General features: G+C 38.0%; 1 protein-coding gene across 7 annotated transcripts in view; it reads left to right on the top strand.

Moving 5' to 3' along the window:
- The window catches only part of LOC132402718 (CAP-Gly domain-containing linker protein 4-like), a 332,263-nt gene that overhangs the window by 216,561 nt on the left and 97,828 nt on the right, over positions 1-17,874 (top strand). For all 7 annotated transcript variants that reach the window (XM_059985680.1, XM_059985681.1, XM_059985679.1 and 4 more), the window contains one exon: positions 2,204-2,347. In XM_059985680.1, coding sequence (XP_059841663.1) covers positions 2,204-2,347 — 144 coding nt within the window. The remainder of the gene's footprint in view (positions 1-2,203; positions 2,348-17,874) is intronic.

Genomic DNA, 17,874 nt, shown 5'->3' with positions numbered 1-17,874 from the left:
GAAGTGGCTCCTCAGTATCCTCAGACAATCGTGGAGCAGATTGGAGAGCTTTAGTGGTCTACTCAAACCTGTATTTATTATGTCCTTATTTATATTGTAATTTGGGATGATCTTTCAGTAATAACAAATCAAAATAGCATTCCTTTTGTTTTTCTACATGATTTTAAGAGGGGAATGGCCTCAAGGTGTACTCTGCACTAGCTGCCTGTATCTTTTACTCCTCCTGACAGTTGCCCAGTTAACTATGTCCTGCACTTCGGGTGTAACTACCTCTCTGTATGTCCAGCTGATTAATTCTTCAGTCTCCCGAATGATCCAGAGTTCATCCAGATCCAGCTCCAATTCCTTCACATGGTCTGAAAGAAGCTGGATGCACTTCTTGCAGGTGTATAGCGGTGCCTACACTACTAAACTTCCCACACATGCTGCTTAAGTTGCCTGCTTGTATTCACAGATCCTATAAATATAATGAAATGAAAAGCAAACTTTGTGCAGCTTTCAGTGATTAATGCATGAGAATATCCAGCTTTTCATTTTTTCCTACCAAAGTGTACCTCACAGTTTTCTATACTCTATCTGCCTGTCCTTTCCAAGTTACTGAGTCTGCCAATATTCATCTAAAGCTGGGATCTTCAACCTGGGGTCCACGGACTTCCTTGGTTAATAGTAGGAGTCCGTGGCATAAAAAAATTGGGAACCCCTGATCTAAAGTCTGCACCATCTCGGATCGCAAGACCCTGCAGTGGATGGTGAAGTCTGCTGAGAAGATCATCCCGCCATTACAGACATTTACACCACGCACTGCATCCGCAAAGCAAACAGCATTATGAAGGACCCCACGTACCCCTCATACAAACTCTTCTCCCTCCTGCCATCCAGGGAAAGGCACCGAAGCATTCGGGCTCTCACGACCAGACTATGTAACGGTTTCTTCCCCCAAGCCGTCAGACTCCTCAATACCCAGAGTCTGGACTGACACCAACTAACTGCCTTCTACCGTGCCTATTGTCTTGTTTATTATTTATTGTAATGTCTGCACTGTTTTGTACACATTATGCAGTCCTGGGTAGGTCTCTATTCTAGTGTAGTTTATTTTCTGTGTTGTTTTTACGTACCACCATTAATTTCCATCAGCTTTTATTTCACTCTAGGAATGTTCTACTGCACTGCTCCTGAGCAGTTTTAGTGTCTTCTTCCAAGTAGGCAGACCTTTATTTTGCAATTTGACTTGGCAGAAATGCTAAACCACTTTGTGTAGCTAAGGTTAAGGTAGCAGTTTGTGCACTAATCATCAGAGTATATAGCATATTCAGGATTTCTGCAGGCATGGGATGGGTTTAACATTTGCAGTTGGATTGATCGAATTATGAAAATGATTGAAGTATTGGATGGATTTATGCAATCGAGATGTGTAAGGTTGTCCACTTTCATTATTAACTCTACCTATTTTACCACCTTAACCCAAATGATTCCTTTGAAGCTGTTAGAACTTCTTCTCAGCACCCTTGTAACTTCTACACTTTATAAGCTTAAGCACATTTATAATTCAACTTCCTGAATTCTATTCCAGTTAATTATTCTCTTCTATTTGCCAATTCAATAACCCCGTTCTTTTTATTTAAGCAGTCCTACAAACAGCCCATCTCCCTGTCCAAATTTCCTGTTCTCTGACTTTCCTTCTTACTTACATAATTGGTGCTTAAGGTTCTCTGTTTATGGCATTTCCTCAACTCCCCCACACCCAACCACCCACATTCTTCCTGCATTAGCATTTATACCTACAGAATCCTTTGGTTTTCGAGTTTCTTCTCTCTCTGAAGCTACCAGGCTTATCATAAAATCCACATCTTTGCCAACTGCCAGTGTTTTTGTCACCTCTCCCATGCATCAAGATTTTTGCTTGACATCCTTTTTTTCATTACAACTCTAAGATATTTTCCCACATTAAAGAGCAGTGTGAATGTCTGTTGTTTTAGTTCTAATTGATGTTGATGATGATAGTAACTGATCTCTCAATGAAATTTATTTCTCCCTTTCCCACAGACCAGCACTGATGCTTACCATTTTGAAGATGATAGTGCTAAAATTTGACATAGCCTTTGAAAAACCACAGACAAATTTACTTTGTGCTGAGAAGGAGAGAGGAACAACACATGAATAATAATTATGTTAAAAAAAGATTTAATGTGATTGTTTGATTTAGGTTTGCGGAAGAGAGTTCCATCTGTTGGCAGCCTGGACTGCGATGAGACTAATAAGGCAGATATTCAAATTGGTGACCGTGTGGTTGTTGTTGGGCAAAGGAGTGGAACTGCACGGTTCTACGGGAAGACTAATTTTGCACCAGGTAGGTCAATTATAATTATTAGACCATAAGACCGTAAGATATAGGAGCAGAACTAGGCCATTTGGTCCATTGAGTCTGCTCTGTCATTTCATCATGGCTGATCCACTTTTCCTCTCAGCCCCATTCTCCTCCCTTCTCCCCATTTCCCTTCATGCCCTGAACAACCAAGGATCTATCAACTTCTGCCTTAAATATACATAAAGACTTGGCCTCCACAGCTGTGGCAAAGAATTCCACAGATTCGCCACTCTTTGGCTAAAGAAATTCCCCCTCATCTCTGTTCTAAAAGAACACTCCTCTATTCTAAAGCTGTGTCCTCCAGTCTTAGACTCTCCCATCATAGAAAACATCCTTTCCATATCCACTCTATCAGGGTCTTTCACCATTCTATAGGTTTCAAAGAGTTCACCTCTCAGTCTTCTGAATTCTAGCGAATGTAGGCCCAGAGCCATCAAACAGTCTTCATATGGCAAGCCATTCAACCCTGAAATAATTTTTATGAATCTTCTTTGAACCCTCTTCTGTTTCAGCACATCCTTACTAAGGTAAGAGGCCCAAACTTGTTCACAATACTCCAAGTGAGGCCTACCAGTGCTTTTTAAAAGTTCAGCTTTACACCCTTGTTTTTATATTCTAGTCTCCTTGAAATGAATGTTAACATTGCATTTGCCTTCATCACCACAAACCCAACCTGCAAATAAACTTGCAGGTAATCCTGCACAAGGACTCACAAGTCCCCTTTATTTATTGGAATAAATAAATATACAGTGGCTGCAAATGAACATGAATGTTCATTTGGTTTCATGAAAATAATTTTTAAATGTTACATGTCCTTTTCTTTGCTCACTTCCCATGTTTCCAAAGTCTTTTTTTCTCATTTTTGACAGACCTGCTGCTCTGGATTTGCTCATTGTCATTTCTGCTGATAATTCTACTCCTTTTCCTTTTCCTCAATATCTGCCTCAAAGAGCAGCATCTTTATATGGTAAATGTATCAAGGTGATTCACATGATCATCAGTTTATCAAGTATGATATCCAGCTCAGAATGAAAACATTGGAACAGAGGCCCAAAAGAATGGTCTTTAAAAAACATTTGTAACGGAAATGGTAGAAGTTAGAGAAGGAATGAAATGAACTTTGGAGTGATTAAGCAGTGAATAGAAAATGAAAAAGATTGCAAGTTAGAAAAGACTATAAAGATTGAAAAAGATTGGAATGTATCCCTGAAGATTCAAGCATTGAGGCATCACTAGACAAGGAGCCAGTTAGATAGTACAGTCATGATGGATAAATCAGTCAATATGCAAGCACTTGTTTGAAAAGCTTTTGAAAGGCGAAGACAAATTAAGAGGCTAATCAGGAGAGCTTTAGAGTAGTCCAGTGTAGAAGAAGTGACAGAGAATTGGTGTTGCTAAACAAATGGAACTAGATGGTCAAAGATCGTATGTAAGCTCACCGCAGGATCAAATGTTGCACACAGCCTGTTTCAGCTTCAGACTGGTACCACAAAACAGCCATAAGGAATTAAAATTAGCAATGAATTTAATCCCCTCAATATTGTAATCCGGTTTCTTAGGCCTATTTCTAGCTTATTTTTGCAATCTATTTTCTACTTTGTGAATTTTATACACACATTTTGTATAATCTGAAACCCTTCCAGTTCTCAGGCTTGGTTTTTGGCAACTTCATATCTTCTTCCTGTCATCTAATAGTTGGCTACAATTTAACAATGACAACTTTATGGGCTGTTTTTACTTAAGTAAATAGCCCTTCTGATATTAAATACCATAAACCTGTCAACCAAAATATTTCTGCAAATGTGCTTTCTTCATTATATATGAAAATTACATAAGCTATAACATGTCACATCTACAGTTAGGGCATTTATGAAATATTGATTATGCCTCCTGATTTTCCAGTCTTTGGTCTCTCTGTCTATTCCTTTGCAATCGAGGTGGAATTCCTTTTCTATTTTGCCTATTCCTTTGAAAAGTCGCGTATTGGAATATTCCCACCATTATTTGATCATATATTTATTTTATCGAACTGTACTGTTAACTCATCTATTATAGTGTACACATTTTGGTGTTGCCCCTTTAAATTTAACTTGTTTCTATTTTTCCCAACCTCATCCTGATCACAATTGTCTTATTACCTGTAAGTTGTCTCTCTCTTTCTTCGTGCTCTTTTTTTCTAAAGTGGATGCCCTGCTTTGCAGCTTTTCTCTTCTTTTGAATAAATTATTTTCTGAATTCTAATGACATGTGTCCACAAATGCATGTCATTAGTTTAAAATTCTTCCTACTGCCTCAGTTATTAGATTCTCCTGGACACTGGTCCCAGCTCAATTTAAGGGGAGCTGTTCCAGCAAAACAAGTCCTTCTTTCCCTGGAACTGTTGACAATGCCTGAGGAGTTATGTCTTTGATTCTGCCTCATCCAGCCATGCATTTAATCTTCTAATTTGCTTGTTTTTGGCAATGTACATGTAGTTCCTGTAATGATCTAAAAAATATTATCTGTGAGGTTTGATACTTTGACTTGGGTCTTGGTTTCCCAAACTCTCTCAAAAACATGGTATTCTCCCTCTTATTCCAAACATTTGATCAGCTGCCTTAATATCTCCCTCTGTGTCTCAGTATTGAGATTTTTTAATGTTAGTACTCTTGTGGTGGGGTGATCAATTACATTAAAGGCGCTATATGAATGCAGTTTGTTAGTTGTGTAGCTGTCTTTAGTCTAGTGCAAAATGTTAATCTACTTTCTCAGAGGAACGAGTTACAAATAAAGTGATGGAATGTCTGAAAAGCATCAGATGTTCTAAACATCAGAATGATGCTTAATATCACTAACATATGTTGTGAAATTTGTTAACTTTATGGCAGCGGTACAATGAAATATGTGATAAATAAGTATAATGGGGAAAATGAATTACAGTAGATAATATATCTATTAAATAGTTATGTTAAAATAAGTAGTGGAAAAAAGTCAGAAATAAAAAAAAAATTGTGAGCTAGTGTTCATGGGTTCAATTTGCATTGACAGAGGGGGAGAAGCTGTTCCTGAATGGCTGAGTGTGTGCCTTCAGGCTTCTGTACCTCCTTCCCAACTGTACCAATGAGAAAAAGGCATGTCCTGGGTGGTGTGGGTCTTTAATGATGGATGCCGCCTTCCTAAGGCGTTGCTCCTTGAAGGTGTCTTGGATATTATGGAGGCTTTTACCCATGATGGAGCTGACTAATTTTATGTTTTTGCAACTTACATTAATAAAATCTTTAAATATTCAACTGGTAGCCAAATGATAGACATGTAAGAATGCCTGTTTTTAAATTAGTATTTATTTAATTTCTTTTATCAGTTTTAGATCTGATAAAAATTGATGGGTACCTAGAAGCAATCCCAGTGCAATAATCAAATAAATGAATTCAGATAATGTTGTAAACCTTGAGGGTCTAGTCTAAGCTCCTTCGAATATATTTATTAATTTGATGATTAATGTTTTATGGTTTCAGTTTCATTCCATTTAAAACTACTAAAAGAGAAAAGAGACTTAGGACCAACGTTTTCACATTATTAACATGACTAATAAGGTGGTCATGGTTCTTGGTGCCAATGAGTATGTTTTTCAGAAATAATGATTCCACATTTCTAACTTAAACTCTATGCAGTTATGTTATTTCAACAGTTTCCAAGGCATTTTTAAAATTTTGCAGCATGACAGAAGTCAATATCTATCTCTTTTTATGAGCTTGTATTGAGAGGAATCTTCAACATGACCCAAAGGTGATGTCAGAAATACTGTTTGGAGTAAGGCTAAGCCCAAAAGGTTTTAGCTCATCCGTGCCAGCAATGATGACGAAGAACTTGGAAATGAAATGAATGTTAAACCATGAAATTATGTCCTCTCGTGCACAAGTATAATTATACATCAGTATACATCAAGCGAGCACTGTTTCCAGAGTTTGTTCATCTAGAATAATTTGGTTGTTCATTGTAGCAGGTAAGACTATAAGGTCTACCATGAGGACAGTTTGACAATGGCAAAGTAACTATTTGTAGGACAATTTTTAGTGCAGAATAAATCTAGGGAGGTCCAGCAATATTTATACCCTATTTTATATTTGTAAATGTTGTGATCTGTGCTGGCATTTAATGCCCATTCTCAATAGTCTGAAACTGAAGAGTACAGTAAAGAATCAGCACTATCAGTGAATCTGATGAACAGTGGAGACACAGTAAGGGTGGAAAATATCCTTCCTTGATGAAGCATTTATTGAATAAGCTGGGGAGTACCACCAATTAATAGTTCTGTGCTTTATTTCATGAAACATTTTTTAAAAATACCACCTGAATTATTTACCACTAGAACATAAATATCTCAGGTGCCAAGGTGAGGTTCAAATACAATTCTTTTAGAATAAGAACATAGAGCAGTGCAGCACAGTATGGGTCCTTCGGCCCATGATATTGTCAGCTTACCAACCTTATTCCACGATTAATTTAACTCCTGTTACACAGACCAAAACCCTCATTTTTCATACAGTACATCCATGTGCCTATTTGAATCTCTTAAATATCCTTTTTGTTTTCTCTGATTCTCCAGTATTCTAATGAATAAAGACTTAGACTGAATGACCCCTCCCTATAACTCAGGCTTTTTTGTTGTAGAAACATAGAAATCTACAGCACATTACAGGCCCTTCTGCCCACAATGTTGTGATGACCATGTTGCCTACTCTAGAAACTGTCTAGAATTTCCCTACCACATAGCCCTCTATTTTTCTAAGCTCCGTGTACCCAGTTAAGAGTCTCTTAAAAGACCCTACTGCATTTGCCTCTACCACCTTCACTGGCAGTGCATTCCATGCACCCACCACTCTCTATGTGAATTGTTCTAGCAAAAGTACTCCCCTCACCAACGCTTTATACAATTTAACATAATGACCAAATTTGTATACTCTGTGCCCTGACTGATGAAGGCCAAATGCTGAATACCATTTTCACCATCCTGTCTACCTGTAATACCACTTTCAATGAACTATCCACATGTACTTCATGGTCCTCCTGTTCCATTACACTCCCTCATGCCCAACCATTCAGAGTATACATACTACTTAGTTTTTTTTTTCTTTCCAAACTGCATCACCTTACTTTTATCTGTATTAAAAATCCATTTACAAATCCTTGGTCCACTTCCCTAAATGAGAAAAATCCATCAAAACATTACCACATTTGCCTCATTGGTCACCTGAAAATCCAGCTAACTGGAGAAGCATGTCATCCTCAATGCTGAAGAACAGCTTAAATAGAACAATACAGCAAGATAAATGACTAAGCAAGCAACAATCTTTTTCAGAATCTTTCAATTCCATAAAGTTAATTGACTATTGACTTTTAGTTATTTGATAATTTGTTTTCAGAAATCTGATGTTCTATGGTCTGGTTTTAACCCATTATATTTGTAATAATTGCAAAAATATTTACTCCCTTAATATGTAGGATTAATTATAAACTTTTATAATAGGTTTATTTCAATAGCAGTACCATGGTGACTAAGCAACCAGTTGGAATGACATGAGAGCACTGGGTATGAATGTGTGAAAAATTTCATGCGGCAAAAATAAGTCCAAGTAAAATAGGGCTGAAGATTTCCATGTTTAGTTCCATTCACAGATAATTAAGAACAGAGTTTGTAGTGATAAATGTTAAGTAATATTCAAGGCAATTCAATGCCAGTCAATAACTACCTCTAGTAAATGAGTAATAGTATTAGTCATCATTTGTACCGTTATCAAATACTTCAACTTTAAGCAGTCTACAGGCTTAGTATTGACCAGAAACATAACACGCGGTCCAATGTTAGCTGGATGCTTGGTGTTCTGCAGAGAATCTTTCACCTCCTCTGTCTCCAAAGTCTTTCCACCATCCTTATACCATGAGCCAGGTGTGTAGCGAGTTACTTTATTTTTGTGGATAAATGCAACTCAAACAGAGCTGGGGTACTTGAACTCCTTTTAAAGCAGCAAAGTCCATTTAGTTAACATGCCATTCTCCATCAGAAACACTTGTTTCTTCCATCATCAGTGCTGGCATGTACCATCTGCTAAACACACTTAGAGCGAAGTATGCAACCTCAACTATATCAACAGATATGCAGAGGTTCCTAACAGCTCTGGGACTATCTGAATTAATGAATGCTTTCACTATCTTCTTAATGGTAATGAGGAATGACCTCTTGCTAGTGACCCACACTTCATGAGAGAAATAAGAACTGGCAGGTTGTATGCTGATAATATGAATCTACAAAAACGTCTAGTGTGGATAACTAGGCAGATGTCAGGAAACTTAATAACAGCGTTGACTTAAATTCTTATTAGCAGTAATGATCTCCACTAGAACTGTTGATGGCAAAATAACGTTAGTGACATATTTTGTGAATGTTCTAAATAAATTTAGGTAGACATTAGGCTGTTCTTGTGACCTTCTGGTTGCTTACTCAATGTGCAAGCTTCTTGATTAGAAACATATACAATGTTCTAACTTACTGTGAATTTCTTGACCTCAGAACATCTCAAACTTCCTTACTGCCATTAAAGAAATGTATTGATTTGACAAGTAAAACGCAAGTTCATTTACCATAAAAAGGATTGAAATAACTCACCATTATTCAAAAATTGGTTGAGGGATAAATGCTAGCTAATGGAACAGGAAGAACTCGCCTGCACTTCATTGAATTATGCAGTGGAACTTTTTCCATTTCCTCTATGGAGCATCAGGTTAAACTCTCCATGAAAGCTTAATATGCAGTACTTCTTCAGTAAGGTGCTGAAGTGTCAGGTTGGATTATAGGCTAACTTTCTAGTAAGATCCTTGAACCTAAAAACCACAAGCTCTAAGATTGCATCTAATTGAAGCAAAGCTATAATGAACTGGTATATTGTAATGAAATGTAGCAGCTTTCTGAATAATGAGCTATATTATTACACTAGGTGGTGCTGATTGAAAAACAAAATGAAAACCTTTTCTATTGAGAATATAATTATACTCATCAGGCAAAATATTTAAAGTTGAACTATTCCCATCTCTGCACTATAAATACTTAAATAATTTTTATAATGCTGTTTACATTGTAAATACATTCTATATTAATGTATATAAAATTTATAAAAATGTTATTGAGAGACTGTGCAGAATAGGCCTTTCTTGCCCATTGAGCCATTCTCCTCAACAATCTTCCAATTGAATCCAAGCCTAATCACGGGACAATTTACAATGACCAATTCGCCTACCAACTGGTACACCTTTGTATTGAGGTAGGAAATCAGAGCACTGCGTCATGAGGAGAGCATACAAACTCCTCACAGGCAGTGGCAGGAATTGAACATGTGTTGGCTGTACAGTAAAGTGTTGTGTTAACCTCTATGCCCCCATTTATACGTATTTTATTCTATATCCATACTTTAACCTTTAACTTTACTTTTTAAAATAATTCTGTATTCTTTGTGCCCTGACCAACACACCACAGGAAATTCCCATTACGTGTAAATGTATATGGCGAATAAAATTGATCCTTGATCTTTAAGCTTCAATTACTTAGTATATTTGTGTGGTTTATGTCACAAATTTTAATGGCCACATGTCAATCACAAGATGTTTGAAGTTGTATTGATAACCTGAGTTTGGGTGTAAATAGAGTCATAAAATTACATAACGTGCAAGTGGGCCCTTCGGTTCATCATATTGAAGTCAATTATTTTGCCCAAGTATATTAATTCCATTTGCTTGCTGGTTAGTATTGCCCATTACTTGCCTTACCATATAACATATAACCATATAACAATCACAGCATGGAAACAAGCCATCTTGGCCCTCCTAGTCCGTGCCGAACCCTTAATCTCACCTAGTCCCACCTACCCGCACTCAGCCCATAACCCTCCACTCCTTTCCTGTCCATATACCTATCCAATTTTACCTTAAATGACACAACTGAACTGGCCTCTACTACTTCTACAGGAAGCTCATTCCACACAGCTATCACTCTTTGAGTAAAGAAATACCCCCTCGTGTTTCCCTTAAACTTCTGCCCCCTAACTCTCAAATCATGTCCTCTAGTTTGAATCTCCCCTACTCTCAATGGAAATAGCCTGTTCACGTCAACTCTATCTATCCCTCTCAAAATTTTAAATACCTCGATCAAATCCCCCCCTCAACCTTCTACGCTCCAATGAATAGAGACCTAACTTGTTCAACCTTTCTCTGTAACTTAATTGCTGAAACCCAGGTAACAGCCTAGTAAATCGTCTCTGCACTCTCTCTAATTTATTGATATCTTTCCTATAATTCGGTGACCAGAACTGCACACAATATTCTAAATTTGGCCTTACCAATGCCTTGTACAACTTTAGCATTACATCCCAACTTCTGTACTCAATGCTTTGATTTATAAAGGCCAGTGTTCCAAAAGCCCTCTTCACCACACTATCTAAATGAGACTCCACTTTCAGGGAACTATGCACAGTTATTCCTAGATCTCTCTGTTCCTCTGCATTCCTCAATGCCCTACCATTTACTCTGTATGTTCTATTTGGATTATTCCTGCCAAAATGTAGAACCTCACACTTCTCAGCATTAAACTCCATCTGCCAACATTCAGCCCATTCTTCTAACCGGCATAAATCTCCCTGCAAGCTTTGAAAATCCACCTCATTATCCACAACACCTCCTACCTTAGTATCATCGGCATACTTACTAATCCAATTTACCACCCCATCATCCAGATCATTTATGTATATTACAAACAACATCGGGCCCAAAACAGATCCCTGAGGCACCCCGCTAGTCACCGGCCTCCATCCCAATAAACAATTATCCACCACTACTCTCTGGCATCTCCCATCTAGCCACTGTTGAATCCATTTTATTACTCCAGCATTAATACCTAACGACTGAACCTTCTTAACTAACCTTCCATGTGGAACTTTGTCAAAGGCTTTGCTGAAGTCCATATAGACTACATCCACTGCCTTACCCTCGTCAACATTCCTCGTAACTTCTTCAAAAAATTCAATAAGGTTTGTCAAACATGACCTTCCATGCACAAATCCATGCTGGCTACTTCTAATCAGATCCCGTCTATCCAGATAATTATAAATACTATCTCTAAGAATACTTTCCATTAATTTACCCACCACTGATGTCAAACTGACAGGTCTATAATTGCTAGGCTTCCTTCTAGAACCCTTTTTAACAGCCTTCTGGACTGGCTGTTATATTCAAGTTGAGCATATATCCAGATTGGTACTTCAGTGTAGTATTGAGGGAGTTCTTCAGTGCCGAATAATCTGACTTCTGGATGAAATGCTAAATCAAGGTAGCATTTGAGAATATCTCCTAATTTCCTAGCCAACATTTATAATTTAATCTAATACAGGTCGACCTTCACTAATCCGACTACCTGTAATCCGGTTCCTTCGATAATCCGGCACTGGTTTCAGATTTTCTGTAATTTCAAATTTCCTGGGCCACTGTATCAATCTGCTGCATATTGTTTTGGTTACGCTAGATCTGTTCATGTGTTGGCTTGCTCTTGTAAGCACAGACAGGTAATTCCTGCTTGTTTTCCTGCATTTATTAATATCATTTGCTCTTTTTTGGCCCCAGTGAGTAAAGGAAATGCACCTCATGCTGTGAAGCGAAAACACTGCACCATATCCATTAAAAATAAGATTGAACTCTTGAAAAAAACTGGACAGTGGTGTATCAGTGAAAAGCTTGTGCGAGTGTTACAACATTGGCTCTTTCACAGTGTATGATATAAAGAAATGGAAAGAAAAACTGCTACATTTTTTTGCTGTTAGTGGCTCAAAGAAACAGATGTGAGTAAGAAAGACAATGAAAGACGGAAGAAGTTCGGAACTAGACAAAGTGCTAATAATGTGGTTTAATTTTCATGTAAGTGAAGGTGTTGAACTATCTGGAGATATGGTGAAGGAACAAGCAAAAGTGTTTCATGAAGAACTAGGACTATCAGTGTGACTATAGTGAAGGCTGGCTTCATCGGTTCAAGCAGCATCTTGGCTTATAGTTTCATGCAGTGTGTGGTGAAAAATGTTCAGCAGACAAGGAAGCAGCAGCAGAGTTTGTTGACGAGTTCACCAAGTTAGTCTCTGATGAAAAATTAAGCCCCGAGCAGGTGTACAATGCTGATGAGACTGCTTTGTATTGGAGATGTACACCAAGAAGAACACTAACAACAGCAGATGCAGAATCGCCAACAGGGTATAAGGCATCGAGAAATCGTGTGACTGTGCTAGGCTGCTCTAATACTGCAGGAACCCACAGATGTAAGATACTGGTCACTGGCAAAAGTTTATGTCCCAGGGCCTTCAAAGGTATGACACAATTTCCTGTAATTTACTGTGCTAACAAAAGCAGATGGATTATAACTAGCATCACACTAGAATGGTTTGAAAATTATTTTGTTCGCAAAGCACGAGCTCACTGTGACTCTGTTGGCCTGCACCACAACTGTAAGATAATGCTTGTTTTAGACAACTGTTCAGCACACCCAAAAGCAGAACTCTTGGCAAAAAACAATGTTTTCTGTATCTTCCTGCCACCTAACTGTACATCATTAATTCAGCCCCTGGACAATGGCAGATTAAATTTCTGTATAAGTTAATTCCTGGACATTTACCTGTACCCTTTATTTTGTCTGTACCTGTAATATTAAATTTAATATTACCTTATTAAATTTTCACTTGCTACTCATTTACTATTTCTGTTTCATTATTATCTATCTTGTACGGATCTACATGATATTTTAAAGGTATGATGAGGTGGTTAGCTATTGCTTAATGTGATCCTTCTGTAATCCAGCATTTCCACTAATCCGGCTCTCTTTAGGGTTTAATGGTGTCGGATTAGTGAAGGTCAACCTGTAGTACCAAAAAACCCAATTTATTTGTGCAAATTGGTTGCTTTTCCACACACTACTGGAATAATTATATTTCATAAGTTATTTATCGGCTTTGAAAAATCGTGAAGTCTTTAAGCATGCTATACAAATGAATGTCTTTGATTCTAGTTATAGAAGAAAAAAGCGAGTAACCTAATTTTCCATCTATTCTTCCAGCCTGAACTTATTTTCTTTGATAAAATGTGATCAGTATTAGATGAGACAAGTTCATCACGATATTTTTCTCTATGTCAAACTGATAGTAAAGACACATTTCTGGCAGCCATTAGAAGTAAAAGAGTACTATTATAATTTTCCATGAGAATAAGTGTAAAATACAGTGGATTCTGGATATAATACAGAAAATGTATAGCTTGGGTAGTTGATGGATGGGTTGAGTTGTTCTCTGATCTTGGCAATATACTTGCAAATGTTTCGTCAGTATGCGAGGAGTCATTGCCAGTGCATTGTTTGTCTCCTCGCATGGTGAGGAAATGTTTGCAAGTAAATTGTCAAAATTGGAGAACAACATAATCCAACCACAGTGGATTCTGGTGAATTAGGATACATTAGGACCTATATATTTTGACCCAATTAAATGGATGCCCCAATTAGCCAAAGTTCCATGGAAATAGTTAAAAGGATATAAAAAAGATAAGCTATCATTTAACTGTGTAACAAATTTTGGATTTAAATGAAGAACAGTACAAATGAGAACACTACCAATACTACTACAGTACTATAAAACTGTATTAGTTACTAATAGTTATCAGTGGAAGAATTCATCCAGAGTACGCAGTCACGTTCTTTTGATTGAATATAAATGAACAAAATCAACGCAGACACCTAGTGCAGATAATGGACTGCCTTCATACAATGCTTTTGACAGTCACATCCTCCAAATCATAATTTTCATTGTTGCATTCAATATGATTTTAGATACCTTCAATTTTTTTGTAGTTCCTAATGTGTAGCCCACTGGTGGCGTAATGGCATCAGCGCTGGACTTCGGGGCGAGAGGTCCTGAGTTCGAATTTGGCCAGCTCCCTTGCACGCTCTCCATCTGTGCTGGGTTAAGAGCTGGTGATCTCTTTTTTAAAAGAAGACTCACCTGGCAGAAGGCAATGGTGAACCACTGCTGTAACTTGCCATGAACATGATTTCCCAATATGTCAGAGCAGCATGGAGAGAAATCGTCCGCTAACTGGAAGTTGCAGATGTGACCTACCAATGAACGTGTCAACATAGTGAAATTGTTTAATTTTCACTTCTGGCTGTTTCTGGTATCTCCCAAGTGTAAATGCTTGAAACAACAATGAACAAAACCTTTCTAATTTGTCTTATTGCTTATTTCTCACTAGTTATCAGTGAGAACCATCACTCCTTTTAGACCATAAGTGATAGAAGCAGAATTAGGTATTCCGTCCATCGAGTCTGATCTGTCATTTCATCATGTCTGTTTTATTTTCCTTCTCAACTCTCTTCTCTTGCTGTCTCCCCATAACTGTTCATGCCCTGAAAATCAAGAACCTGGCAACCTGGAAACCTGTACCCCATGCAAGTCTTATTGAGAAAGTAAGGAGACATGGGATCCAAGGGAACATTGTTTTGTGGATCCAGAACTGGCTTGCTCACAGAAGGCAAAGAATGGTTGTAGACAGATCATATTCTGCATGGAGGTCGTTCACCAGTGGAGTGCCTCAGAGATCTGTTCTGAGACCCCTACTCTTCGTGATTTTTGTAAATGAGCTGGATGAAGAAGTGGAGGGATGGATTAGTAAATTTGCTAAAGGTTGGAGGTGTTAGTGTGGAGGGCTGTCAGAGGTTACAGTGGGACATTGATAAGATGCAAAACTGGGCTGAGAAGTGGCAGATGGAGTTCAACCCAGATAAGTGTGAAGTGGTTCATTTTGGTAGGTAAAATAAGATGGCAGAATATAGTATTAATGGTAAGACTCTTGGCAGTGTGGAGGATCAGCGGGATCTTGGGGTCTGAGTCCATAGGACAATCAAATCTGCTGCGCAGGTAGACTGTGGTTAAGAAGACATACGGTGCATTGGTCTTCATCAAACGTGGGACAGAGTTTAGGAGCTGAGAGATAATGTTGAAGCTATATAGGACCCTGGTCAGACCCCACTTGGAGTATTGTGCTCAGTTTTGGTCAGCTACTATAGGAAGGATGTGGAAACTGTAGAAAGGGTGCAGAGGAGATTTACAATGATGTTGCCTGGATTGGGGAGCATGCCTTATGCAAGTAGGTTGAGTGAACTCTGCCTTTTTTTCTTGGAGCAACGGAGGATTAGAGGTGAACTGATAGAGGTGTATAAGATGCAAAGAGGTACTGATCGCGTGGATAGTCAGAGGCTTTTTCCCGGAGAGGACTGTCTTAGGGTGCTTGGAAGTAGGTACAGAGATGTCAGGAGTAAGTTTTTTTACGCAGAGAGTGGTGAGTGCGTGGAATGGGCTGCCGGCGATGGCGGTGGAGGCGGATACGATAGAGTCTTTAAAGAGACTTCTGGACAGGTACATGGAGCTCAGAAAAATAGAGGGTTATGGGTAACCCTAGGTAATTTCTCAGTTAAGGATATGTTCGGCACAGCTTTGTGGGCTGAAGGGCCTGTGTTGTGCTGTAGGTTTTCTGTGTTAAATATACCCAATGACCTGGCCATCACAGCCACCTGTGACAATGAATTCCACAGAATTACCACTCTCTGGCTAAAGAAATTCCTCCTAATCTTTGTCCTAAATGGACATCACTCTATTCTGGGGCTGTGCCCACTTGTCCTAGATTCCCCCAATATAGGAAACATCCTGTCCGCATCCACTCTATCTAGACCTTTCAATATTCAATGGATGTTGATGAAATTCCCCCCATTAGCATCAGTAGTATTTGCATCAGATTTAATATCACCGGCACATGTTGTGAAATTTGCAGCAGCAGTACATTCCAGTACATAATAATAAAAAACTGTAAGTTACAGCAAATATGCTGTATGTGTGTATGTATGTAAATATCTAGTTAAATAAGTAGTGCAAAAAAAGTAGTGAGGTAGCGTTCATGGGTTCAATGTCCATTTGGAAATCTGATGTCAGACGGGAAGAAGCTGTTTCTCAATCTTTGAGTGAGGAATGGCTCCTTCTAAATTCCAAGAAGTACGGGCCCAGAGCCATCAAATGCTCCTCATATATTAACCCTTTCATTCCTGGTATCATTCTAGTGAACCTCCTCTGGGCTCTCTCCAATGCCAGCACATCTTTTAGATGATTGAACCAAAACTGCTCACAATACTCTAAGTGCAGTCTGACCAATAAGTTATAAACCCTCAGCATTACATCCTTGCTCTTATATACTTGTTCTTTGGAAATGACTGCTAACATTGAATTTGCCTTCCTTATCACTGCTTCAATCTGCAAGTTAACCTTTAGGGAATCCTGCACATGGACTCCTGACCTGCTGATTTTCGTATTTTCTCCCTGTTCAGAAAATAGTCTATACCTTTATTTCTTCTTCTAAAGTGTTTGACAATATACTCCTGTACACTGTATTCCACTGGCCACTTCTATGCCCATTCTTTTAGTCTGTTAACACCCAGAAACTTGAAACTGTTCACCCTTTTCACTTTTCATCCCTTGATGTGGACTGGTGTGTGTTCCCTTATTTTACCCTTCATGAAGTTCACAAGCAATTCTTTGGTCTTACTGCCATTGAGTGCAAGGTTATTTCTGATCTGCAAAGTCTCTCTCTCCCGGTGAGGAATAAACTGTGTTTAGCCAATCTTCACAGATACTTAATAGTATTATGATCATTTTAGTTATAGTTAGTAATATAGAAATTAAGAAAATACAGGAATATATTTGTGTTTAATGTTACCTTTCTACTATTTAAATGCCATGGTATTTAGGGGCTGGATATTTTCTTTAAGCACAAAAATTAAGTAAAAACAGCAACATTATATTTGCTTTCTAATATCAGTAGAGATGAATACTGATAAATAAAGAATCATTAGAATCCTCAAAATACGGAAAAAACTCCAAGAATAATCATTTGTATGGAAACAAAAACACAACTTGGGTTTCCATGTCATCTTTAATATGGAAAACACTGCAAGCCCCTTCACATAAAGAATAATAAAAAAATGATATTTAACCACAAGGATTTATTAGACCACTAAAAACTTAATCAAAGAAATAGATTGTATAGAGCCTTAAAGGAGAATTGTGAGATAACTCTAAAGGTGTAGAAAGGGAATTCCAGAGTTTGGAACCTTTGTAGTTGAAGATGTTTTAATTGAATTCAGGAAATTTAAAACACCAAGTTAGAGGAGTCCAGATCGCCAGGTGTCTTGGAAAAATATTGAAACGGTGACAGCTTTAGAGATAGCAAAATGAGTATTATCACAACATTTGCCATGCCAGCTGAGGCCCAAAATTTAAACTTAGAGGTCAGGGAAGGGTACAATGAATGGTATGATGATGATAGGAACAGCTTCTTCCCCTCTGCCATCTTTGAAGCTTTGGACATTACCTCACTTTTTTAATATACAGTATTTTTGTTTTTGCACATTTTTA

The sequence above is a fragment of the Hypanus sabinus genome, chromosome 12 (assembly GCF_030144855.1).
Source record: "Hypanus sabinus isolate sHypSab1 chromosome 12, sHypSab1.hap1, whole genome shotgun sequence".
NCBI classification, from domain to species: Eukaryota; Metazoa; Chordata; class Chondrichthyes; order Myliobatiformes; family Dasyatidae; genus Hypanus; species Hypanus sabinus.
Note: the sequence above shows the minus strand (reverse complement) of the source record. Positions and strands in the feature narration are given on the sequence as shown.